Source organism: Equus asinus, chromosome 2, assembly GCF_041296235.1.
Source record: "Equus asinus isolate D_3611 breed Donkey chromosome 2, EquAss-T2T_v2, whole genome shotgun sequence".
In the NCBI taxonomy this organism is placed as follows: Eukaryota; Metazoa; Chordata; class Mammalia; order Perissodactyla; family Equidae; genus Equus; species Equus asinus.
The window spans coordinates 125,385,398-125,411,395 of NC_091791.1; the positions used below are offsets into that span (position 1 = coordinate 125,385,398).

Genomic DNA, 25,998 nt, shown 5'->3' on the forward strand with positions numbered 1-25,998 from the left:
CATTCTGGGGTACTTGGTCTGAGGGAGGAGGCACAACCTTGCCCCAAGGGCCTGGTCTTGGGGTCCATGGCTCTTCCCTCAGTGGACTGGACCTTCATAGTCTATGTCCCACCCCTAGGTCTCTGGGTCCCCGAAGGCCAGCGGGCTGAGATCACCACAGCTGCCCTCGACGCCTCCAACCTCCTGGCCAGCGTTCTCTCACCGCAGCGCCCAGAACACGACGTGCTTTTCCAGATCACACAGTTCCCCACCCGGGGCCAGCTGTTGGTGTCCGAGGAGCCCCTTCATGCCGGGCGGCCCCACTTCCTGCAGTCCGAGCTGGCTGCAGGGCAGCTGGTGTACGCCCATGGAGGTGGGGGCACCCAGCAGGATGGCTTCCGCTTCCGTGCCCACCTCCAAGGGCCAGCAGGGGCCTCAGTGGCGGGACCCCAAACCTCAGAGGCCTTTGCCATCACAGTACGGGATGTGAATGAGCGGCCACCTCAGCTGCAGGCCTCCGTCCCGCTCCGGCTCACCCGTGGCTCCCGCATCCCCATCTCCCGGGCCCAGCTGAATGTGGTGGACCCAGACTCGGCTCCCGGGGAAATTGAGTACGAGGTACAGCGGGCACCCCACAACGGCTTCCTGAGCCTGGCAGGGGCCAGCCCAGGGCCTGTGACCCACTTCACGCAGGCTGATGTGGACGCCGGGCGGCTGGCCTTCGTGGCCAATGGGAGCAGTGTGGCAGGCATCTTCCAGCTGAGCGTGTCTGATGGGGCCAGCCCACCCCTGCCCATGTCCCTGGCTGTGGATGTCTTGCCATCTGCCATTGAGGTGCAACTGCAGGCACCCCTAGAGGTGCCCCAAGCTTTAGGGCGCTCCTCACTGAGCCGGCAGCAACTCCAGGTAGTTTCAGATCGGGAGGAGCCTGACGCAGCATACCGCCTCACTCAGGGGCCCCAGTACGGGCATCTCCTGGTGGGTGGGCGGCCTGCCACAGCCTTCAGCCAGCTCCAGGTAGACCAGGGGGAGGTGGTCTTTGCTTTCACCAACTTCTCCTCCTCTCGTGACCACTTCAGCATCCTGGCACTTGCCAGGGGTGCCAACGCGTCAGCCACAGTAAACGTCACCGTGAGGGCTCTGCTGCATGTGTGGGCAGGAGGGCCATGGCCCCAGGGTGCCACCTTGCGCCTGGACTCCACTGTCCTAGATGCAGCCGAGCTGGCCAACCGCACAGGCAGTATGCCCCGTTTCCGGCTCCTGGCGGGACCCCAGCACGGCCGTGTGGTCCGCATGCCCCGGGCCAGGACGGAGCCCAGGGGCAGCCAGCTTGTGGAGCAGTTCACTCAGCAGGACCTTGAGGATGGAAGGCTGGGGCTGGAGGTGGGCAGGCCAGAGGGTATGTCCCCCACCCCCACAGGGGATAGTCTCACTCTGGAACTGTGGGCCCAGGGTGTCCCGCCTGCTGTGGCCTCACTGGACTTTGCCACTGAGCCTTACAATGCAGCCCGGCCCTACAGTGTGGCCCTGCTCAGTCTCCCTGAGGCTGTTCGGACAGAAGCAGGGGAGCCAGAGAGTGTCACCCCCACGGGCGAGCCTCCAGCAGCCTCCAGCCCCATGCCCACCGTGGCTAGTGGGGGCTTCCTGGGCTTTCTTGAAGCCAACATGTTCAGCATCATCATCCCCGTGTGCCTGGTCCTCCTGCTCCTGGCGCTCATCTTGCCCCTGCTCTTCTACCTCCGCAAACGCAACAAGACAGGCAAACACAATGTCCAGGTGCTGACTGCTAAGCCCCGCAATGGCCTGGCTGGCGACACTGAGACCTTCCGCAAGGTAGAGCCAGGCCAGGCCATCCCACTCACAGCCGTGTCTGGCCAGGGGCCCCCACCAGGGGGCCAGCCTGACCCAGAGCTGCTTCAGTTCTGCCGGACACAAAACCCTGCCCTTAAGAACGGCCAGTACTGGGTGTGAGGCCTGGTCTGGGCCCAGATGCTGCTCAGGCCAGGGACAGGCTTGCTCAGGCCCCAGCCCCATTGCTCCCATGCCCTGGTGCTGTCTGAGTGTCCCCAGAGCCAGGGAGACCTGGGGACACTAGGGACGGAAGGTGCTGGGAGGAAGTCCAGGGGTCCAGGACAGAGCGGAGTGAAGAGCTGGAATCTCGCCAGCTCCCTCCATGCCTAGAGAACTGCAAGGCGCCCAAGGCCAGAGGCAAGCTCAGAGTTGGGGCCCTGCCCTGGAGCTAGCTTGGGCTGTGAATACCAGAGCAGCCTCCTAGATGGGTCAGGACTCTGGGTCCTGGGTCTCTGACCTTGGGTAAGTCACACCTGACCCAGCCTGCTGAGAAGGCAAGGAGAAGTGAGGGCAGGGAGGGGCACATGGGGATTCCTGGCTTTTCCACTCCAAGCCAGGCCTCCCCTCATCTCTGCCCCAGGGCTGAGAGGAAAACTTTTTCCCCTGGTCCTTTAGGAAGATGGTATTCCCTGGAGCAGAGGGCAGGAGGAGAGAGCCCCTCCACTCTCTAGAAGGCACAAGCCAGTAGAATAATATATTCAGGGTACAAGGTGGGGGGTTGCTCTGGAGATGGGCTTATTTAAGGGGAATTGTAAGGAAGCTGTTTAACATGGTGCTGAGCTAGCCCCAACTAATGGAGCCCATGCGGGCATGGGATAGAGGAGGGTCTGAGGCCAGTTCATTCCCAGGCCCCATTTTGATGGGCTGAAGGTAGGCAAGCATGGGTCTGTGGCCCAGGAGCCGACAGGGCTGGGCAACATGCAGGGTCTCGGGCCAAGGGCCACTGCAGGGCCTGTGCTCCCAAAGGACTGGGGGGTGGGCATCTGGGGGACTCGGCTCCATGGGGCCTGGATAAACGGTGCTTCAGAGGTTCTGGACAGCTGTGTGTTGTTTGTCTGACCATGTACTGGGCCCTCCTCCACATCGGGCTGAACTCCCCTGGGGCAGGCCATCCCGCCGGGCCTCAGCCAACAGGGTAGACGGGGCCATGCAAGCCATGAATTTCCATCTCCTGGGGCCTTCCAAATCTCCTCTACCCACACCTGTGTGGGCAGGTTGGCCAGGCTGTGGAACATAGGCTAGGCCCTCTCCAAGGAGCTTAAAGGAAAAAATGAAACTAAGAGATATTTGGTGTCCCGGGTCAAGATTTCTTAGCCTGAGTTTTGGCTTCCACAGCCCTGTCCCTTGCCATCTACCTCTCAAAAGGTTGGAGCAGCAAAGGTGAGGAGGCTGAGGGCGACTTGGGGATCCCAAGGCTGGGACTTGGTGTTGACAGGGAGGCTGAAGGGGATTGCCACAGATGCCTCCCCTCAGCTCCCTGGGGATTGTCACAAGGAAGATTTCTGCTGGTCTTCACCCTTCCAACAAGAGGACCCAGGGTGCTCCTGTTCAAAGGCAGAGTGAGCAGCAAGAATTCTGAAAAGCCCGCTATCCCTGCACATGGCCCAGAGTCCATCATTTGGATAGAGATGGGTTTGAGACAGAGCATCTCCAGAAGGCCCTCTATGAGTTATTGAGGAGCTGCCATACTCTAGCCCCTCCCCTTTTGAGGGTCTCCCAGGGTCGGGGGCGGTGGAGACAGATTCTGGGTCCCAGGGGATACCTTGGGCCCTGGGAATAGGTTGACATCCTCAGAAGAAAGCAGCATGAGAGGTGTCTGAGCTTTGGAGGGAGGGGGAGTGGACAGGATCCTGAGCACAGCCACATTGGGGGTGGAGAGCCCCAGCTAGCCTTTGGCAGCTGACCTGGGCCTAGGGACCAGAGTCGCCTCTTCCCTGTGCCTCAACATCTGTCACATCTAAGCCAGGAACTAGGGCAAGAGAGAAGATTCCCTCCTCCCCACCATGCTTCCCCTGGCCCACCCCTCCCCGATGCCCTCTACGTCTCAGCATCCAGACTCCTACATCCTCCTTCACTCTCTCACAAGCTCCCGGCAGGAAACCCAGAATCCCGCTGAAAGGGCCCCCAGAGGACCAAGAGGGGACTGAGAACCAGAGAGGGGAAGAGGCTTGCCCAGAGTCACATAGCAAAGCAGCAGTCTAGCGGACCAGACCGCTGAGGCCCAGCCTGCTCTTGTTGCCACAGTGAAAAGCCGCCTCACAAGGTGGGAGGCCGGGGCCGGAGGTGGGAACAGTCCCGGCCTCGACTCCCTTCATGAGCCTGGTCTCTCCAGCACCCCCAGACCAGCCTCATACAGGGGCCCTGCCAAAGTGTCTCCAGGCCACACCTTACACTCTGCCCTGTCTCTCTCGAGCTCAGGGCTGGATCCTCAGGGCTCTGATATCTGGGGCCAATCTCCACCCAGGCCGGCCAGTTTCCCTGGGAGTGTAAGCTGAGACAAAGGTGACAGACCCGCCAGGCAGGATCTGGCCTCGTCTCCAATTTCCCCCAGTCCTCCCCAGAGGACTGACGACACCCTCTGTTCAATGCAGCTTGGCCTGCCCTGCCCCTAGTGAGCTGGCACAGGCTGACACTGCTCCAGCTCCTCTAAGCCTGTGCTGGACAGTGGGCTGACACCTAGGTATTGGGCTAGCAGCTCTGCCAGGACCTGGGAGAGGGTCTTTCATTGGCACACCAAACTCAGAACCCATTCTAAATGTGGGGCCTCAATTTATGTAAATCGCTTGCAGATTTCTGATATCCAACCCAGGTTTAAGGGGATTCCAACCACTTTGTGAAATAACTCACCATCCCCTTCCTTTAAGGAACTAGCTCCTCCCAGGCGCTGAGGATGAGAGCCAACCTGTGTACAAGTGTTCGGGAATGTCTCAGAGCCTCTGACCCTCTTACACACACACACACACACACATAATGTGCACTTGTGCACACAGCTGTGCACCTTCAGACCTTCAGGCGCACAACACAGAGATAAATACTTGCCTACATGACACACACATGCACACACACACATAAACAGGTGCACTCACAAACTTCTGCGATAAATGCCCCTCGCTTGTGGCCCTCCCACAGTCCCAGGAGCTGGCCATGTTGAGCCGAGGGCCAGGATGCCCTGCTCCTCCAGGGACCAAAGCTGACAGCAGCAGAACTGGGAAGTGACCCCACAGTGGGAGGGGTGGTGGAGGGAGTGTTGGGAGCAGGGTAGGAGTTGCCAGAGGGGCTCAGATCCCCGGGTCCCCAGGTTGGAAGCCCTGCCCACCACCCTAAATGATTTAGCCTCTTAGGTGCTAAAGAAGGGGCTCCCTTTGTGCCCCTCTCCTCATTCTAGGAGCTGGCCCTTTAAGTGGAGCTGCTGTGACAGCCATGGAACCCACAGAGCTGGAGCCATCCTCCTCCAATAGGAAGCAAGAGAAAGAGTCCTCCCCCCCCCCCCCCACACACACACTTCTCCTGACCAGTGGGAACTGCCAGGGGTGCTGGCATCTTCCTCTGGGCCCTGAAGATTCCAGATCTTAAAGGGATAGAGGTACCTTGACAGCCCCCCTAGAGTTCTCTGGTTGGGTCTCCTGTTCCTGGTCCTAACATGTGAGGGAGCACTGGCAAGTGGATGGACTGGGCTGGGAACCAGACCTGCTGGATCCCTCTCTCCACAGCTCCCGTCCTCACTGAGGTGCTCTCCTGGTTAACACCATCCCTGTGTAGTTACCGCTAGGATTAGTCAGGCATTGGCAAGGGCATTTTGTGCCAGAAATGCTGTGGGAGATGCAGATAGGAATCCACCCAGCCCTTCCTGAAGAGCCCCAGACATGCCAGGGAGTAGCTACCACACCATGATGTGTGCCCTAACCAGGCAGTGTGAGCTGGCTGGTGAGGGCGAGCCCAGAATAGGAGGATGGCTGGCTCTGGCTGCTTCCTTCTCTCCTTAGAGAATGTTGGGTCTTTCCATGGAAGGGGCGGCCACGCAGCAGCTAACGCTGATGCAGCTAATGCCCAGCTTACTTCCTGGTCACATTTCCATCCTCAGCTCAATGAGGTACAGTATTTAACTGACAGCTGCTGTCCTCATAAAAGGTGCCAGCTCCTAAGAGGGCCCCCTGTGGCCACCAGGATAACTGGTGGGTTGTGCTGAGTTCCTTCACATTTCAGATGTTCTAGAAGCCCCTAAAGACAGAAGTAGCCTTGGTTAAATCAATCAGTGACCAAGAATGGAATTTTCTACCCAAACAGCCTCAGCTGGGGGCTGGAGGAGCTCCCCTGCCTCCCAACCTGGGAACTACCAGCTCTGTTAGCCCAGAGCCTGGAGCTAAATCCAAGGCTTTTTTCTGTTGCCTTGTGAGGTCTCAAAGGACTCAAGTGACCCAGTCTTGGGGTCCTGAAGGCCCAGGTTAGATGGATTATCTAAGACTTTGAAGCCGACGAGGGTGAAGCCGGCAGCTAGGTCTAATCCGGTGGAGAGGGTCTGCAGGAAGTAGCCTACTCCCCCCACTTACCTCCCAAAGACAGGTCCCTGGAAATTGTAGCACCCCCTACACCCTGCCTTCTGCAGTGCAGCTGGTCCTTCCCTCCCCACTTGTCTGGATCTCCTCTGCAAAGGGAGGAACAAAAGGAGGTGTCTGGCCAAGGTCACCAGTCAGTGCATCAGGTCTGCCCCATGGTGGAGCAGCAGCAGCTGGCAAAGGAGGAGGAAGCAGCTGTCCGCCAGGCTACCACCCAGACCTGGTCAGGAGGAGGCGATGGGCCCCAGAGCTCTCCATCCTGCAGAGGGTGGGGAGCAAGAGAGGCTGGACCGAGGCTGCCACACTGTCTGTCCCTTCTACCCCCAGAACAAATGCCGGCTGTGGCCCCAGCATGTGTGCTGGGAGTACCTTTGGGGTGCCCAGCTCCCCTCCCTCCCAGGTGGCTGAGGTCCCCAGACTTGGCAAAGTCCCCAGTCCTCTGTACCTTGTAATAAACACAATTCAATGCTGTGTGTTCCATTCGGGCAGGGTCCAGCTTGGCCCAGGGCTGGGTACATAGTAGATATCTGGTAAACCTCTACTGCCAGAATAGAGCCAGCCCCTCCCTTCCCACTGGCCAGGAGGTCTCCAACTGCCAATCCTGCCCAGACCTCCCTTCCTGAGTTCTCCCTCTGGTTCCCTGCTTCCTTCATCCCCCAGGGGTGCTGGCTGGGCTCCCAACCACTGCTCTGGCGCCCAGATCCCCTCCAGGGCCCAGGTGACCTGGGCCCAGGCCCTAAGTTTCTAAGGAGCAGGTTTTAATCTGTGCCTCCCAGACTCTTCAGAGCTCACCTCTCTCCCTCCATACTCACCCATGGCTCCCTTCCACCCCAACACCTGGGGTCTGTCTGCTCAGGACCCCATGGGCAGGACAATTTTACCAAATCATATGTGGAGGCACACCACAGGTAGAGTCACAGTTGATTAAATAGACAGGAGGGGGAGCCAACCCAGAACCTCCCATGCTCAGCCTCCCCCTTCCACTACAGCCCCTTCTCAGAACCTCCCGTGCCAGCTGGTCTAACTACTGCAGGGCTCACCAGATCGCAATCTTCAGGGGCAAGGGGTCAAGCAGGGCTAGGGGTGAGCCCCCTCTACCCAACCCATAGGACCCTGCATTCAACGGGGGGCTGAATCCCAACCTTAGAGGAGTGACTTGCCACAATCACACAGCAATTCACTGGCAGAGCTGGGCCTCCTGGAGGCTCAGAACCCCTCCAGATGCCAAGGATACACCTCTCAGCAATGGGGTTCCTGGCACCTAGAGAGACATCAGGGCAAGTGTCGGGGGCCAGGGCTGTCAGACGTGCTGGCCAGGATAGAGACCTCCAAGACCCAGAGAGCAGCAGGGTGGCCCTGTCAGGTCTTGTTGGAGAAGGTGGAGCCTGTTGTAAAGAGCTGTTGAGCGAGCAGACAGGTGGGTGAGGCTGGCAAAGCCTGGGCACTCCTGGAAGGCAGCAACTCAGGGTGAAGGGCCCCTTCTGAGTCGGTCCTGCTGAAAGGTTGCCTTAGGGGTATGGCACCTGGACAGGTGGCTGGGGCAGGGCCTGAGGCCCCCAAGAATGTTCCAGGCCTCAGCACCTCAGCCCTATGATCTTCCCTGAGAACCTCAGAGTCTGGGGACAGAACCCATGAACTGAAGGAGGGAGGGCAGAGGTGGTGACTGTCTGCCCCCAATGAACTTATACAAGTCCACCCACCTGTTCTAACTCAGGATAGGATCATGGACCCCAGAGAGTATGGAGCCAGGCCTGGGGGAGCTCGCAGCCTGCTTTCTGCCTGGAGCCCCACCTCCTGTCTTCCTTTTTGCCCTATTTCCCATCCTTACCTGCATCCATGGGATGTGGCCAGACAGAGGCCCCAGCGCAGTTCCCACTCCTCTGCCTCAGTTAGGAGCTATTAAAACAGTGCAGCTGACCAAGGCTTCTTTTCAAAGGGTCATCATTGTAGCAGAGCTCTTAGAACAGCACTAGGCACATAGTGAATGCTCAGTAAATGTTGACCATTAGTATTAGTGCTGTAATAACAGTGGTTGTGACTGAATTGCCTAGCATGTGAGGCTGGCATACTGAAGGTGCCTAACGAATGTTCAAAGCTGATGTTACTGTTATTGTTGTAATTTGTTACAGACATCACAGTGTCTGGTGCATAGCAGGTGCTAAATGAATGCTTAGTCCTCCTGGAAGGCCAAATGCATACATTTCCCATCTGGAAAAGAGGGACATCGAGGCACTCTCCCTTGCTGGGCTTTGGCAGGGAGAGGGAGGTGTGCAGCAAGCGTCAAGTTCTAGGTGGGAGAGGCTGGCAGCACTGCTCTGACCTCCCCTTCTGCACTCCCACCCCATTGATTCAGAGGACTCTCCCTGAGGTTGGGGTGGGGTGGGCAGAGACCATCTGGCCTTCCTTGGAGGAGGCTTGGACCCGGGGACCCAAGAAGGAGGAGCCCTGCTGGAACCTGCCTGCCTAGGTGGAGGTGGGCAGGGTGGGAGGGGTGGACTCGGGGAAGACCTGAAGGAGGTCCTTCCTGGAGAAGGAAGCCTGGGCTGTGCCCTGAAGAACAGGGAGTACTGAAGTGAAGGCAGAGCATGCGAGTTGGGGCAGATGATGTGGAGCCTGAGAGATGAGGAGACTGGGCCCTGGAGCAGACAGGGAGTCTGGGTCAAGCTGAGAGAAGCAACCGTGAAAGCCCTGGTCTGACAGGAAGTAGCCCCTGGGAGTAAACCTGTGCTGGGCTGGAAGCATGTTCTTCCATACTGCCCACCTTCCAGGGCCAACCCCTTAAGATGCAGAATGGGAGTGGGAAGTCCGGTGCAGCTGAGCCCCTGAGCCAGAGCTCTGCAGCCAGTCGCCCCCAGTTTGAGTGGCCTCAGTTGCCCGACTACCCAGGGGTTACCCTAGGAACCTTAGGAATGAGCCAGGATGGGATACCACCACCCCTCATATGTACATACCCCACGCCCCACCAAGCTGACACCAGCCCAACTGGGCAGGGCTTCAGTGCCAGGGAGGGAGGAGGCTGTCCACTCTGCCAGCCGGGACAGAACAGCCTCAGCCTCCTGCTGGCCTGCTGGCCAGAGAAGGACAGGGAGGGGCTCTCGGGGCCACCCTGGCCTGAACCCAGCCCTCTAGAGGATGGGGCAAGGACTGGTGCGTACCCTTCTCCCACCCTTTCACACTCCAAGCCTTTCTGAGAAAGAGGGAAATACTCCCAGGAGCAAGTCACTGGGTCCTGGGAGGTGTGGGACATGATGTCAGGGAGGAAGCATGCATTCAGCCACCAACTCCTGCAGCAACATACATGTGCACACATACATTCATGGGACTGCCACACGCAACCATGCACACAGGCACATGCAAACGCACTCAATGATGGCGGCAGATCTGTGCAAACCAGAGCCTGCACACATACCCTCCCTGGAGACCTGAGACACAGCCGTGCAGATGTCCTGGGTCACCTGCTGCAAGCCAGGCACTGTGCTAGGCACCGGGGATGCAGCCATGAGCCAGACAAACCCCAGCTCCCCTGAAGGCTGCCTTCTGACAGAAACATCTAAAATCTAGCTTTTGCACTGAAGTATTTGCAGATCAGATTGTGTGATGTCTGGAGTTTGCTGGAAGCAAGGGATGTGGGAGAATAAAATATTGGTCCAGCCTTGATAATTATTGAAGCTGAAGTGTGGGCACTTCATTATACTAGTTTCTCTGTTTTTGTATATTTTTGAAACTTTTCATAATAAAAAGTTAAATACATTCACATAGTAATTGGCAGTTGATAATAAGTAAAATGAAGAAAAACAAGGCAGGGTAAGGGGTCAGAGGACTAGGACGAGGAAGGCTCTTCAGATTGGATGGTCAGGGAAGGCTTCTCCAAGGAGGTGCCACGTCCGCGCCCAGGATCCAAACCCGCCAAACCCTGGGCTGCTGAAGCGGAGGCGTGAACTTAACCACTTGGCCATGGGGCCAGCCCAGATTCTAAACTCTTAACACAGTCCACAAGGCCCCTCTCTGGTTTTGAGGATGCAGCACACCTGGAGCAGTGACAATGCCCATACTCATGAACTTGTGCCCCTGTGTAATCATGATAACCATCATTTGAGTGATACTGGGGGAAACTGAGACTGAGTGGTGACCTTGCCTGAGGTCCCCCCAAGGAATCCACCCGAGGAAGGCCTGAGGTGTGAGCCTGCATCTCTTCACTCTTGGGCCATGCCATCCTGTGTGTGATGGTGTGTGTGACAGTATCCTGCCCTGGACTGACAAATAACCATGACAGCCAGCAAGGAGTCTGATTCCTGTGAAGACAGGGTGACAACAGGGGACAAAGATCAAGGTCAAGGGGAGGTCAGGGGCCTAGTCGCAGGCCCAGCCCTGCCACAGGCCTTAAGGGGCTCACCGCATCAGTTTTTTCACTTATGAAGTGGGCCTGCCTCTATCCAGGGCTGCTCTGAGGCTCCACTCAGAGGCTGGGAATCCAGGCTGCTCCTTCCTGAGCACTGGCTGTGTGCAGGCACTGTCCAGCTGATGTGCTGCTCACAGAACCCTCCCAACAGCCATCTGGAACTCCTGTGATAAATGGAGAAATGGAAGCATGGAGCATTTAAGAAACAAGTGTGTGAAGAGTAGGATTTGTGCTCCAGCTCAGCCACTGGGGGCCTGCCTCAGGTGGTGGAGGGAAAGGAACCAGGGGGCCTCTTACTATCTGGGGGGTAGCAGGGCTATCTAGTGGACCCTCATACTCACCCTGCCCAAAGCAGTCCTGCCAAAACGGCAGCAAGGCAGATCAGGTCAGCCCAGAAGATGTTCCAGGGGCCTTCCGGCTCCAGCCAGCCTCCACTTGTACCTTGGGCATCAGCCATTTGCCTCCCAGGATGGGTGGCCCAGGCCTGGGTCCCGTCTCGCACCAGCTCGGCTACTCTAGCACTTCCCTTGATGGGCCCCATTTCCTGGTCTGTACAATGATGTTGAGAATCTCTTGCATACAAGGTGGTTGTGAAATTCTGGCCATCTAGTGTCCACCACGGTGCTGCCTACACTAGGGGAGGGTGGAAGCCCCAGAGGTTGGGAGAGCTAGGAGCAGTGGGGACTTGGACCCCTTCCCAGGCAGAGCTGCATGTAGGCAGCCAGACCTCAGGTGACAGGGGGTTGCACAGGGTCTCTAAGCAGCCCGCAAAGCTCCTTGTGCTTGAGCATGTGGTGGGAGCTGTGGAGTGATGACCCTAAGCCCCAGAGGAGGCCACAGGCCACAGCAGGGACTTTTGCTAGCCCCTTGAGGTTCCTTGAGGCCCACAAGATAAAGGGGCAATTGAGGGAGCCCTGAGTGCCCAAAACAGAGAAAGGGCCAGACCCACAGATGCCTCAGGATGAAGATCAAAGGAGCAGATGGTGGGAAGGGAGGACGTGGGGGAAGATGACCAAAAGGCCCCATGCTAACCTAGGACCACGGTGGGCACCACAGGCCCTGAGCCGGGGTCCAGGAGCTCTGCAAGAACCCACGACAACGTTGGCAGCCAGGAAAAAAAAAAAAGTAGCAGAACACTAAAAGAAGAAGCAAAAGAAAGGGAAAAGACAAAATCAAAATTAATAAAGTTTAATTAAATACCTACAAGACAAGACATTGTCAAGTAATAAACTGAACCCAACTCAAATCCGTATATATGATTTACCCTTAATGTGGAATTAGGCACATTTCATGTGTGTGATTCAGCCCCTAAAATTCAAAGTGCCAGGGGCCTGTCTATGGTCTTCAAATGTGCCATCTCCAAAATTTATGTGCATCCCTGGGGAAAGGAGGGATCCCTACGTTGGTTTCAGATTACCTTTTTTAGTATGTGGGAGAATGAGAAAGCAAAAGAGAAATTCAGGTCAGCGACAGAGAAATGAAGGGATGTTCCTCACACATGGTTATTTGTAAATGGAGATCCTGAGTCACTGTAGATGCCACCATGCAATGCTGTCGTCAGCCTCTTCATCCCTTGGGGGCTGGTGGGACTCATCCTACCCTCAAAGTCCCGTCGCATTTCAGCAGTTGGTTTGCCGGCCTCCCATTCTTACACACCTCTGGAGCGGACATCTGCCACCCCCTCTTCCTTCGGACCTACATGTGTTAATCATGTGACTTTAAGGAATGAAGCCAGAGAGCTGTGTTCAAGTCCAGCCCCACCTCAGCCTCACTGTATGATCCTAGGCAGGTCTCTTCATCTGTGAAATGGAATAATGATGCCTACCAGGGCTGCTGTGCAGACCAAGGAGGCCACCACTTATGAAACACTGCTTTTTAAACAGACCAGACTGCATTTGGGGTTTGACTAACAAAACAAAACCAAAGGAAAAAAGGTTTGTGTTAAACTATGTTGAACCCTGGAGCAGGGTTTCACAATCAGCCCTTTTGAGCTATGTCTGGGGGAGGTGAATTTTTCTTTTTCCCCGTGGTCTTTTTGCTACAGCTCACCGTCTCCTTCTGCCCCAGCCAGTGGAGAGAGGTACTGGAGCTGAACTGGTGCAGAAGCAAGTTGGGGTAGGTGGTGAGCTGAGCAGGCTTGGCTCCTGGAGGCCTGAGTCAGCGGGCAGGCAGGCAGGCAGGGCGGGCCCAGTCCTCACATGCTTGGGGAGGAGATGGTGCAGGAATGTTCCTCCCGCCCAGGCCTGGGCCCTGCCCACCACCTCCTGGCTCCTGCTCGCGTAGATGCCGCAGCCTCAGCTCTGGCTCAAGAGATGGGAGATGCCTGGAGCTTTGTTGCCTGGGTTCAGCCAGGGGCCTTCAGAGGCAGCCTTGCCCAGGGGTGGGCAAGGCCAGACCACAGAGCCAGCCGAGAGCTGGGTGCTGGCCCTGGAGCATCCCCCTTCCCCACTGGGTGATGCTACTAGCTGCCACCCCTCACTAGACCTCAAGTTCCCCATCTGTGCAATGAGGAATGGAACTTGGTGGTGTCAGATGACAGATGAGCCCAGCTGGCTCCCTCAGAAGGTGGTGCAGCTGCAGTCCAAGTGCAGCTACATATGTGTGACACCTTTGCTATAAGCATGTATGATATTGTGGCCGTGTGTGTTTAAATGTGTGTGTGTCGCTGGTATGGCTGTGACGATGTGGCTGAGGCTGATGCTGTGAATGGATGACAACACGTTTGTGGACATGGCTGAGTATATGACCATGCCTATGTGTGTGTGGCCAGGTGTGGCTTATGTGCCTGAGGGCAGATTGTGTGGCTGTGTGGCTGTGTCTGCTTTGTGTTGGGCAATTGTCTCTGTGACTGTGGACATGTGGATGACTGTATGGCACTTGCCATGCGATAGAGGGGCGGGGCTAAGCTGAGCCTAGAGCCACCTGCCTCCCCCAGGCCTGGCTCTGCTCCAGGTGTGGCACAGCTGTGGTACAGCTATGGCATAGTGGTTCACGGCCCTCTTGTGTCCAGAAGGTGACAGGATGCAGGACCTGAGGGCTTCCTCCATCCCCAACCCTACCATGTGACCACAAAGCAGACTTCTTTCCTGGGCTGGGCCAAGACTGGGGATCGGGGTCCCCCGACACCCACCCCCAGGTCCTGGTAGCTGACCAGGGCAGAAAGAGACGCCTTGTTTTCCAACACCTCACAGAAAAGTGAGGGAGGGAACTGGAGGCAGCTGGGCCCAGCTCAGCCTGGAACATCTGCCTGGCATGTGACTGAGGCCAGCTAGAAGGCCCTGCCACCACCCACCCCAACTGGTCCCCCAGTCCCCTGCTGAAAGGGTTTCTGGCTAGCCCAGACGGATCTTAAATTCTCCCAACACCCCAACCCACAGAGATAGAAAGAAACCGGGGGCGGGGGGGGGGGGGGGGGGGGACTGTGACATCCTCACTCCCCAACCACACATACGCCTCTCCCAGCCTAGAGACCTCAGGATGACTGGAGTAGGCCTGACCCATCCCAAGACATCACATTCTGATTCTTCTCCTGGGTCCAAGCCCCCCTGAGAAAACTGTCAGACCAACTTCCTCACTCTGAGGATGGGAGGAGTGGGAGGAAGGAGTACAAGAGGGTAATACTATTCCCAGGGCAGGAAGCATGAACGGGGACGGTCCAGGCACTCTGGGTTAAGAAGAGCATTCCCATCACCTCTGTGCAGACTGGCCTCAGGAAGGAGACCTCCTCCTGTGGTCAGAGTGCCCTCTGTAGAAGGCCACCTGGAGGTCAAAGCTGAGAAGAAGTGAAGGGCAGGAAGGTCCCTGGGTGGGTTGGAAAATGAAGGATGGAGGGCAGGGAGGAGGGAGGGGAAAATTCCACAGAAAGTCCCAAATCTGACCTAATTTTGACCCAAGGCCAGAGGCCCATTCCAGAAGTTCCTCTGAGGACGCCCTGTACTGAACGGGGAGCCTTTGCTGCCCCTGACCCCATCTCACTGCCCACGAGCTCCCGGGGCCCCTGGCCTGGTCAGAGCCTCCCCTGATGCCCGGACCCCAGCAGCCTTCCCTCCTCCGAGTCCCTATTGCCCTGAAAGAGAACTGTGGCTTCACCAGTGCACTTCTGTCCTGTGTATGAACATGCTCCTGTTCATCCTGCCTGGGGCACCCCCAAGGGCATGGCTGAGGGTCCTCCTCCATTTCCCACTTGGAAGCCACTTGGAAGACTGCTTGGAAAGGACAGTTTCTGAGCCCCACCCCCTCCCCTGGACAGGGCTTTCCTGGGGGCAAGACAGGGACACACCTCTGTGGGGAGAGCAATCCCCTGTGGATTAGACTGTCCTGGGCACAGCTTCCTATCCCTTCCTCATGCGACTCTCAGGCCTAGATCACTAGATCACAGAGCAGCACAGCCAACCCCCTGGCAGGACTCCACCCATTAGAGAGATGAGGCTGTGAGGTCTGGGAAGGGTGTGCATCCAGCTAGGGCCCATGGCCACCTCTAGCTCCCCAGCTAGCACCTCCCATCAGCACAGCCCTCACCCCAACTTTTGAGGTTCTGGGGTAAATTCTAGGCCCACCATGACCTCAGAATCTGGGCCAATAACTCCCAGGGACAATTAGGGTTCTATTCTTCCCCCACCCCTCATCTCCTCCAGACCAAAAGAAAAAAAGTCATGCTTTTGTTATCTTAATTGTAAAAGATTTATCAAGAAAACAAGAAAGAAAGAAAAAAGATTCAAGCAGCAGTAGTGGGTGCAGCCATGACCTCCTGGGGGGGCCAGTGGTGGCACCTGTCAGTTCCCCCAACCCGCTGCTGGATCATGCCCTGGCAGGGGAGGAGGGAGTGGCCCCCTCAAAGATGTAAACACGGGTGGGTGAGAGACAGCACAACCCAACCAGGACCTGGCTGGCATCACAGTGCGGCTGGCTGTGGGCAGGTGGCCCAGGATCCCTGGGGCAGTGGGCGGGCCGGCCCTGTGTTTTTCCCCTGGGTTTCCCACTGTGCAAAAGGAAGGATGCTGGGGTTCACAGGGGCCAGAGATCCTGGGAGCCTGAGGTCCAAGCCTGCTCAGAATGTGGGAAGTTATTGCTGGTGAACTCAAATATCTGGTAACTTTTTGGGGTCCCCTCCAGGAAGGTGCCACCAGGGTCCTGGGGTCCATAGCTTGTCTCAGCACCTTGAGCCCAGGGAAAAGATGCTGCATGGTGCCCTAACCAAGGGGCAATGGGACTCAACAGGTGGAGAGGAGTCAGGAGGGAGTTGGCCTGCAGCCTCTCCTGCATGGGGTGGAGGTGGGGCAGGGAGAGGGACATGGTAGCAAGGAAGATCCCTCCCCTCTGTCACACAGGCCAGAATCCCCACTGAGGGGGGCCAAACTTGCTTGGGAAAGGTAAGGGAGAGAAGAGGGGTATTTTCATGCCTCCACCTTTGCTACACTCTTCGTCTCTCTCAAATGTCCTCTCCTCTATTGTCCCCATTATTGTCTGGCAAGTCTTTGTCATTCTTCAAGACACTGCTCAAATGTCACCTAGTCCATGGAGTCTTCCCTGACTGGCAGAATGAGTGGTCCCTTCTGTGAGCTTCCAGGAACTCCTGGCTCTTTGATGTCTGACCTTCACCTTGACTGGGGACTCCCTGAGGGCAGGCGTGCTGCAGCTCTGGTGCTCGGCATCTGAGCTGGGGTCACAGCAGGCCCTGGTGTCTGCTGAATGAATGAGGGTGGGTGGCCAGGTGAGTGAGTGCTATAGGCTCTAGGGGAGGCTAAGACCCTGGCCTAGCCTCAAGTGACTGACCAGCAGCCCAGGCCTCAGCCTGGAGGGTTCCTGGCCCCATTCTCACCCCTGCTGTGCCCCCATCTCTAAGGGGTGGGGACTTCCCCAGGGGTACCCATGACTCCTCTAAAACCCACCTCCAACTCCCCTAGCCACTACTGGTACAGGAGGTCTGGAGAGCAAAGTGTACTGCAGCAACCAGGCCTGGGGTGGGGAGGGGCCAGGTACACGCAGTCAGAGGTTGTCATACATGCGCAGCGTCTTCTCCAGCTGCTGCGCTACCCGCTGGTAGAAAAGGATCTGCTGGCGCAGGTAGTTCTGCATCATGTGCTTGAAGTCGAGCTCGCGGCGCTGGTGGAAGTGGTTCATCTCGGCCTGCAGGGCAAAGCCCACCACGCGGCAGCGCCTGCGAATGCCATCTGCCTCGTCCTGAGCCATGCGGCCCTCGTCACTCATGCGTTGGCTCTCTTTCACCTTGGCGAAGGCACCTGGCACAGGTAGAGTGGAGGACAAGGGAGGTTAGGGCTCTAGTCTCCCCAATTTGCTCTCTAAACCCTCCACAAGCCCCCTCAAGGGCAGCCAACACCCTCATCAAGCTCAACTCAGACCTCGCTCCTGGACTCCAGACCCACAGTCCAGCCACCTATGGCACTGCCAGCAGCCCACACCTCACCAGTCACAGCCCTGCTAGCTGTATTTATTTCCAGGACCAGCCTGTCCCTACCCACCACAGGCCTCAGCATCTCTGATACTGGCTCCTAATTCAGCTGAGACATTACCTCCTCCAGGAACCCTCCCTGAGCCCCCACTGCATTAGGTGCCTCCCAATGCTCTGAGGTGCCTTGGACTTCCCTCTACCACAGCTCTTACCACCCTGTGGTTTCTCTGACTGCCTCCCTTGGGCCTTTGAGCTCAATGTCTCTAGCACCCAGAAGAAGGCCTGCCCACAGCAGACCCTGATACATCTCTGCTGAACTGATTCAAACTTTTCCCCAATGGACTGCTGCAACAGTCCCCCAAGGGTCTCCCACCTCAGTTCCAGCCCCTGAGAGGCTCTCCACAGCACCTGAAGAGCAGCAAAGCTGGGCACCCATGGCTCCAAGCCTTCCCTAGCTCCCTATTGCCTACAGATCAAGGTTTCCACCCATGTGCCTGACCCGTGAGGCCCTCTGGAAGTTGGCCCTGCACCCATTCCACACTGACCCCAGGCTCTTTCCTACCTTCATATCTCTGCCTGCTGGATCCCAATGCATAATTCAAGGCCCTGATCAGGTGCCACTTCTACACTAGAGACTCCCCCAACACCCCCCGGCAGAATGCCTCTCCTATCTCTCCTCTCCTGAGCTCTCCCCAACCCCATCACACTGCTGATTCTAAAATAGCACCTCAAAGGCCACCTGGAGTTCTCCTTTGTATGTGTCTCCCCCACAGACAGGACCTGGCCCCTCCTCACTCCAGACTCCAGTGGACTAGAGGAGGCCATTGTAATAACCAGCTGACAGATGGGGGTGGGGGATGAACCTGGGCAGGGGACCCAATTTGGAAGAATCTGGATGAATCAACAAGCAGTTGGTGAGTGAATCTCAGTTCTGAATTAACAGGAACTTGACTAAGCCACACTGAAGGCAGTAGGGCTGCTGCTGGCAGGAGGCAGTTGGCCTGTGCCTGGCACTCGCTCCTCCCAGGGCTGTAGGAATCTACGGTACAGAGAAGAGTCAGGAGGTGGGAAGGGTTGGCATGAAGGACAACACACTCGAGCACTTCAAAGCATCTCCTGCACACGAACAGCACGTTCATTATCCACGCTCCCACTTCTCCTTTAAGGAGGTCTCTGAGGGCCTTCGAGATGTATTCTTTTTACTCTCACTCAAGTTGTCTGGTGCATTTATTGAGCATTTACTATCTTCCAGGCCAAGGCTCTATATGCTGGAATAACTCTGGATGCCTTCAGAAGAGGCAGTATCCATATTAGCTGGCAGGTGTGTGGCTAACTGGCTAAAAGTGGCACTTCAGGCAGACCGACTCAAGTTTGGAGAATCTCTACGGCTGCTTACACACAGGACCCCAAAGAACTCTACAGTCCCCAGCTCCCAGCCTATTCAGTCCTTCCTCCACCTTCCCTGAATCACCTCTTACCTCCTGCTCCATTCTGATTGCCCAGGCCTGGGCAGCAGAAGACAGATCACCCCATGACCCAGGGTGAGGCCTGAATAAGAGCCTTCAGAGCTGGAGAGGCCCTACAGGCCAGCTGTCCAACCCCTATGCCACTTCCATCCCACTACTGTACAGGGGAAACTGAGGCCCCAAAGGAGAGAGACTTGTCTAGGGGTTCCCAGCTTCCTTCCTGCCCCATAAGTGGGGATGCCTGGTCCAGAGGTATCCCTCCACAGTTGGAGAGTAGACACCACTTCTACTGCAAGGAGCCCAGGCTGGGTCCTCCAAGCATTTGTGTGGGGCCCCCAAACAATGGACTCGGGTATCTGAGAAGGTTCCAAGGGGTACAAAGGACCATAAGAAGGAAGGTAGAAAACAGCAGGACAAAGAAACTGGAGTTAAGCTTCAGCAAAAGGAACCTACTGGAAGAGAATACACTGAAATAGCCTGGATCCCACCTGCCTGAAAAAGTCTGGGTGCAGTGGGGGTGGACCTGCATTCAAGAGGGCTTTTCTTGCCCATGGTCTTGGAGGAAGGAAAGGCCCCTTTTGTCGATGAGGAGATTGAGGCCCAAATAATAGGAAGGAATCTATTGCAACTGCTAGGTATCCAGAGACAGACAGGAAGTCAGGGATGGGGGGCAAAGGCCACAAGGGTCGGGGGGAGGCAGAGGCCCCACCCTGCTCTCTGTCACCTCTCGACCCTGTGACTCAGATTTGGGGCCAGGACCAGCTAACACTAACATGCCCCAGAGATCTGCTGGAAGTCAGGGCTCAGGGCTCAAGCCTGTCCAGCATCCCCCCAGTCTTCCTCTTAGGACTCAACCTGAGCACTGAGGACCCAGGGGAGCCTCCTGCCCTGACAATTGTCCTGTGGGCTGGAGCCCAGGAACGGAGAAAGGAGGGTTGAAGCCTCAGAGATCCAGGGTCCCAGGCATGTTCCCTAAGCTCCCACCTAATCCATCTTATCCCCATCTCTTGGAGGGCGTTACCACCACCCCAGGTTGGAGACAGGAGGTCTGAGTCCTAGTCCCAGCTGTGTCACCTCCAGCAAGCCACTGCTCTTGCCTGGGCTGCAGGTTTCCCCACTGTCAAATGGGACAGGTGGGACTAGATGTGATACTGCTCACATTGGTACAATGCTTCAGAGTTTTCACATCCGTAAAATGGGATAATAAGAGCACTCGCCTTAGAGTATAGTTGAGGTTTAAATGAACTAATATGTATAAAGTATTTAGGGCTGATAGAGAATAAGAGCTCAAGATACTACGTGCAACTGAGTGAAAATGCTTTTCTGTCACAGCAAAAACCAGCTGTGGGTGGCTTGTGGCAATAGGATTCTCTTTGTTTACGGAAGCTGGGGAGGGGAGATCAAGGAGGGGTTAGATGATGGCCCAGAATACAGAGGCTGGACCACTTGTCCCTCAGGTAAGAGCTTGGTCCTGCAAGAGCCACTTTGCCTTGGCCAACCTGTGAGTTCCACGGCCCTTCCGTGCACGCTCTGTGGTCCTGGGCCTGCCTCCAGCCCACCAGGGATGGCAGCTGAGTGAGTGCTAGAGGACCCAAGCCTCCCTCCCTCATCCTTCCCCTTCTGGCTCATCTACCCCAGGCACCCTTGGGGCACTCCTTTCCCCATCCGTCTGGCACAGTAGAAACAGCCTGGGCTGTGGGGTCAGACACATGTGGCTCCAGTTCCTGCTCTGCATGTCATCCCACCCACTGTGCCTCATCTGTAGAATGGAGGGGACCGTACTGACCTCCCTGGCTTATGATGAGCCTTAGGACACAGCCTTGCCCTGGCTGGCTCTCAGGTAGGGACCACAGGACCCAGCTTGCCCTAGACAGTCACTGTTTCCCCTGTTGTCCCAGGGTAACTGTCCTAGGGCTCCTTGTCACCTCCAAACTGCCCTAGCATGGACAGTTAATTATAGGGTTGCCTTCTCTTAGGAGACCCCTGGACTGAGCTCCAGGGACTGGGCCAGCAGGCAGATGGGTTGGTGGACCTCATGTCAGCGCCAACTGGGTTCAAAGTCCCATTTTACTAACGTGGACACCGAGGGGAGAAAACTCTTTCAAGGTCACCTCAGAGGCAATGTTTGTCCAAATCCTGGTTTCCTGATCCCACCTAGGCCTTCCATCTCCTTCCATCTATGGCCTCTCCCACACACTGGCCATCCATTTAAATGCTGGGACAGGCTGGAGAGAATCCAGGGACCCAGGACCCAACTTTCCTGCTCTTTCCTCTGAGAAAAGGATCCACTCACAGGGCCACCATGGGACCTTCCCCTTGCCCCATGCCCAGTTCTGCCAGCCAGATTCCAAGCCCCTCTCCCTAACTTGCCCAACCACAGGCTTGGAAGTGGCAATGCAGAGCCCAGAACGAGGAGTAAGCCTAGAAGGGCTTGGCCCATTGGAGAGGGGTCCTCCACGGGAGGAAAGGTGGGTTGGCCTCTGTCTGAGGTTGAATGTGTCACCCCAGAGGACTGTTGGCCCCTCGCTCTTAGAAACACCTCCAGTGGAGACTCAGAAACGGCCTCTCTCAGCTCTGTCTCCCCACCCCAGGGTCAGAAAGGCCAGTCCGGCTTCACTCCCTCCTGCTTCAATGTGAGCCTGGGAGCCCTGGGTATGGCGCTGCCTTCTCGCCCCAGCTCTGCCCTGGGTGAGGGTCCCCAGGCACTGCACGGGGGCAGCTGTTTAATCCTCTGGCCCTGCTTCCCTCCTCCTGCTGCCCTCACAGCTGCCCCCACAGGAACACGCCATCAAAGGAGCTGGTCGAACCAGCTTTCCCAGGCCCTAGCGCTGGCAGCAGCGCACGTGGCTCTACTTCCGCACAAGGAGACACTTGCCCCAGTGGGCTGGAGCCAGCCCCGGGCCACCTCCCCTACCCTATCCCTGCCCCAGAGCTCAGTCAGCACTAAGGTATCACTCTATCCTCGAAAAGACCCTCCCCAGGAGTCCCTTCCCCCACCCTCTTGAAGGGCTAAGAGCTCATGGTTCCACCCTCCCTTTTTCCACCCCTGGCAAAGCCCCAGTGTATAGTTGTATATTCTAGTTGTAAGTCATTCTAGTTCTTCTGTGTGGGACGCCGCCACAGAACGGCTTGATGAGCAGTGTGTAGGTCCATGCCAAGGATCTGAATTGGCGAACCCCAGGCTGCCAAAGCAGAATGTGTGAACTTAACCATTCGGTCACGGGGCCAGCCCCAACCCTCCCTTGTTTTATTGATCATAAAATTAAGGTCCAGAGAGGGAAAAGCACTTCCCAGAGACACACAGTAAATTAGGGGCAGAGCCAAGACTAGAACTCAGGCCTCTGGTCTCCTGAAGCTGAAAGAAGAGGCAAGAAGAAGGGGTATGTGGAGATGAGAAAAAAGGGCAGAGAAGAGAAGGAGGAAGAGAAAGTGAGGGGAGAAAGGAGGCTGGGAGCTGGAGAAGGTCTAGAAGTCAACCTCCTGCTAAAGGAGAGCAGGGCTGGTTTACTCCAGACTCTCCTGGGTACCGAGGTAAGGGGTGGGATTTGCTGTCCCCCAGACTCAGTCCAGAGGCCTGCCTCCAGGCCCCACCCAGAGGAAAACTCCCCACCAAGCCAGGCGTGACCTCAGGGCCTAGAGGCCAGGGAGCTAGCCCCACGCCCTGCAGACGTTCTTCCTGAGTTACCAAGCAGCCCCAGGGAGGACCACACCTCTCTCCTGACATCTGCCCTGCCTGTTGTCCCAGGACTGAGCCACCTGCCGGGTCAGCCCCTGACTCACTGCTGAGGCAAGACGACAAGTCAGGCTCGGGAAGGGGGAGTTGGATGGGTCATGTGGATAGTGCCCTGGACCCCTGGTTCCTCCCCCAGCCCAGCCCGGGTGCCCCTAGGTGACCCGGGATGAGTCACTTCCCTGGCAGTTCCTTGACAGCCCCACAGTAACAGACAGGGGCCCATCCTGTTCCTCTCCCATGGAGGGGGCCGTGAGAACTGAAAACATGGCTGGCCTTGGGAGGCAGCCAACAGGGATGTGTCCTTAGGGAGGTGCAGGAGGAACGGACATTCCCAGCTGGGCCATGGACTCCCTGTGCAACCACCCTTCTGTGAACACCAGCTTCTTCATCTGCAAAATGGGGACAGGGACCCTCCTGCACACAGATAGGGAGCTCACAGATAGGATATGCAACGGTGAGACCAGGCTCCGAAGCTGCAAAGGCAGGGAGGGGAGCTTGTGAGGAGTGGGAAGACAGGCCACTCTCTGTGCTCTTTGTTATCTGGGTCTGTGGCCGTCTCCCTCATGAGCCTGTGGGCTCCTCAAGGGCAAGGCCTGGGCCCTGGTCATCTCCGTATTCCCAGACCCAATCTGATACCTTAAAGAGCTCAGTGCATGATGGGTAAATGAGTAAATGAGACAGAAACAGAGAACATTAACGAATGAATGAACAAACAGACAAGAAGGTAAACAGCAAGCTCCAAGAGGACAGGGACCAGACCCTCCACAATAATATCCCTGCACCTGCCACATAGGAGGTGCTCAACACACTTGTGGACTGAATGAATGAGACAGAGACAGAAAGACTAGATGAGCTGCTCTCTTCTGTCTAGGCCATCCTCATATCCCCAGTGCCCAGCAGAGTGCAGACTCAGTAAGGGTCTCCTGCCTGCACTGGGTCTTACCTTTCTGCAGGTGGATGATGTCAGGGAAGTTGGAGAGCAGGCCCTGGTAGAGAGACAGTGTGTCAAGCATCTGGAAGAGGTCGTTCTTGGGCTGCTCAGCGAACATCTCACCAACGGCTTCATAGGTACGGCCCGTGTGAGAAATGGCACTGTTGAGGGCTTCAGAGCTAAAGGGGGGGTCCATCTGGAAGGCATGACTGATGGCCTGGAAGGCACTGCCAAGCTTCTGGAATTCCTTGCGGAAGCCCCCCACATGCTTGCGCACCAGCTCCGATGCTACAGTGCTGAGTTGCAGGACGCTGTCATCCATCTTCTTGCTGAAGGCCTTGAAGGTGTCCACACGGTCCTCCACATCCTGCAGGTCCTGGTGCTCTGTGGGGATCTGGAAGGTGAGCAGGAAGCTGGCACCCACCATCTCATCCTTCTCTGCCCGGCGTTTTCCCATCTTCCACTGCTTGTCATCCAGGCAGCTGAGGAAATGCTGGAAGCCCTCATACTGGGACAACACAGGGTGGCTGGTCATGTGGTCCATCCAGAGGATGAGCCGCCGCTTCCGCTTCTCAATGAAGTCCTCCTCGAAGCGGCCTGTGGCCTGTTTCTCTGGCAGGTGGGGCACTGAGATGACAGTGAACTTGTGCAGAAGGCGGTTGTAGAGCCAGTCAAAGTGTTTGTAGCGCCGGTAGACAGGTGAGCCAGCATGGGTGGGTGTGAGCTTATAGGAGATGTAGCTTTTGATGCCCTTGAATTTGGTCTGTTTGGTGGGGTCTTCCACTGAGCAGGCGAATGGGTGGGGGTTGGCCTTCCACTGGGGCCCACGAGGGCCCATTTCAATGGAGTATGTCTCGGCAATCTTGGCCATCATGGGCACATCACCCAGGATGAAGGCCTCCACTCCAGAGCGCACAAAGCATGAGAAACGGTTGAGATTGCGCCCCACCACACTGCCTCGCTTGGCAGACGCCAGGCTGTCCTGCCGCTCCAGGGGTGGCTTCGGCCGGAAGGCCATGTGCTGGCTGGGGTAGGCACCAGGGTAGGAGAGGTTGAGTGGAGGGTGCCCGTTGGTGCCCAGCCCACCAGCCCGTGGCTCCTCCACCACTGTGCATCCATCATCCCAGTCATCCCAGTCATCATCATCATCTTCCTCAAAGCTGCCCTGGTTTGAGAGGAAGCCACTGCCCCCACCACTCCTGGAAGTGTTGGCCACACTGGAGCTGTCATACAAGCTTGCCTGGGTGCCCAGAGAACCTGCAAGGCTGCTGGAGTAGTTGGCATGGTTGGAGCTGGTGCCAGAACGGATGATCTCCACATAAGACGCGGGGAAGAGCCCTGTTTCACCACGGCTGTTCTGGCCCTGCAGCCAGCCATCCAGCGAGGTCTCACTGAAGATGACCAGGTCCTCATCCTGCTGGATGCTGATTTCCTCCTTGTTCTCGCTGCGGAAGTCATAGAGAGCTCGGCCTTTCAGTGCCATGGCTGGGCCAGTGGTAGAGAAAGATGAGGAGAGGGTCCTGCCCAGAACTGGGGACACTCACTAGGGTGTCCAAGAATGCACTAACAACTCAAGGCCTGCTACAGCAACTCAGTCTCAGCCCCTAAGGCGGGGTCTCAGCACCCACTGATGCTGTCCAGCCTCCTCTTCAAAACAATGTCCATGGCCCAGAAACTGCCCTTTCTGGTCTCCTAGCACACACATGTGAGCAGGGAGGGCTCATGTCCATAGTCTTCCTCCCTTCCCTTGGCAGTTCCTCACGGGGGAGTCTCTCTCTCCCCCTACTCCCAGAAGAAAAGTCAAGTGACTCGGAGAAACCAGCTCTGAGAGGGCAAGAATTCGACACTTTCCACTGGAATAATGTTCTAAAATAGAAGAGAATCACTCGGAAGCCACCGTTCCAGAAACCCCAGCAGCTCTGGCTCCCAGCTCCTTCTGGCTCCTCAGGCCTTGGGAGGCTCTCACATTCCTCTGCAAATCTGCTCTTTCCTCCTTCCTCCTCCTCCTCCTGGGCCACTGGGTTTTCAAAAATCCAGAAAATCCAAGGGGGGCAAGGAGAAAAGCAGCAGCCTTCTGAATCCAGTCCAAGAGTGGATGTGTCCGGCTTCACAACAAGCCAGGCCAGGAAAACAAGGACTGAGGCTTACACAACGAGCAGCCAATTCTTCAGCCCCAGCGGCCCAGGCCGGCCCTGGGCCGGTTCGGGCGCCCTCTCCCCGCCTCCCAAGTGGCCAACCCCCACCCTGGTGAAGGAGAGGGCGCGACGAGCCGCTCAGGCGACTTTTGGCTACTAGCTGAGTGGCCTCTTTTGTTTGTCTAATTCCTCAGCAGTTTCTAAGCCTGAAGCTGACCCTGATCTGAGTCCAAGGACCCCCGTTCCAAGGTAACCCCCGCGGTAACCAGTCTCGGTGCGCGGGACCCCACCCCTGGCGTGCACGCACACAGTCAACAGGAGTTTGGAGAGTGAGCTCCCGCGAGCAGATGGTGCGCCCGGCCGTCTGTCCGTCCGTCCTCCTCTCGGCCCCGCGGGGTCTGGCCGGTGGGCGGCAGGCTGCGCCCCCAGCCCGCCTCCTCCTCCAGCACTCGCAGCCCCTCTGCGCAGCCAGCGAGAAACCAGCTCCAAAACAAAAAAAGGCGATTCCGGGAGGTGGCGTCCCGAGGAAGGAGGGAATAGCC

General features: G+C 56.9%; 2 protein-coding genes across 2 annotated transcripts in view; one reads left to right on the plus strand and one right to left on the minus strand.

The window, feature by feature from the left end:
* CSPG4 (chondroitin sulfate proteoglycan 4) overlaps positions 1-15,785 on the plus strand; it is a 48,368-nt gene extending 32,583 nt beyond the window's left edge. The window contains exon 10 of the mRNA XM_014841418.3: positions 119-15,785. Within this exon, the coding sequence (XP_014696904.3) occupies positions 119-1,950 (1,832 nt within the window). The 3' untranslated portion in view covers positions 1,951-15,785. The remainder of the gene's footprint in view (positions 1-118) is intronic.
* SNX33 (sorting nexin 33) lies at positions 11,961-24,807 on the minus strand. The gene is made up of 2 exons (XM_014841416.3): positions 23,334-24,807; positions 11,961-17,021 (listed from the first exon to the last, which is right to left on the minus strand). The coding sequence occupies exons 1-2, from the start codon at positions 24,802-24,804 to the stop codon at positions 16,768-16,770; spliced, it is 1,725 nt and encodes a 574-aa protein (XP_014696902.3). The 5' UTR covers positions 24,805-24,807; the 3' UTR covers positions 11,961-16,767.
* Between the last annotated feature and the right edge of the window lie 1,191 nt (positions 24,808-25,998).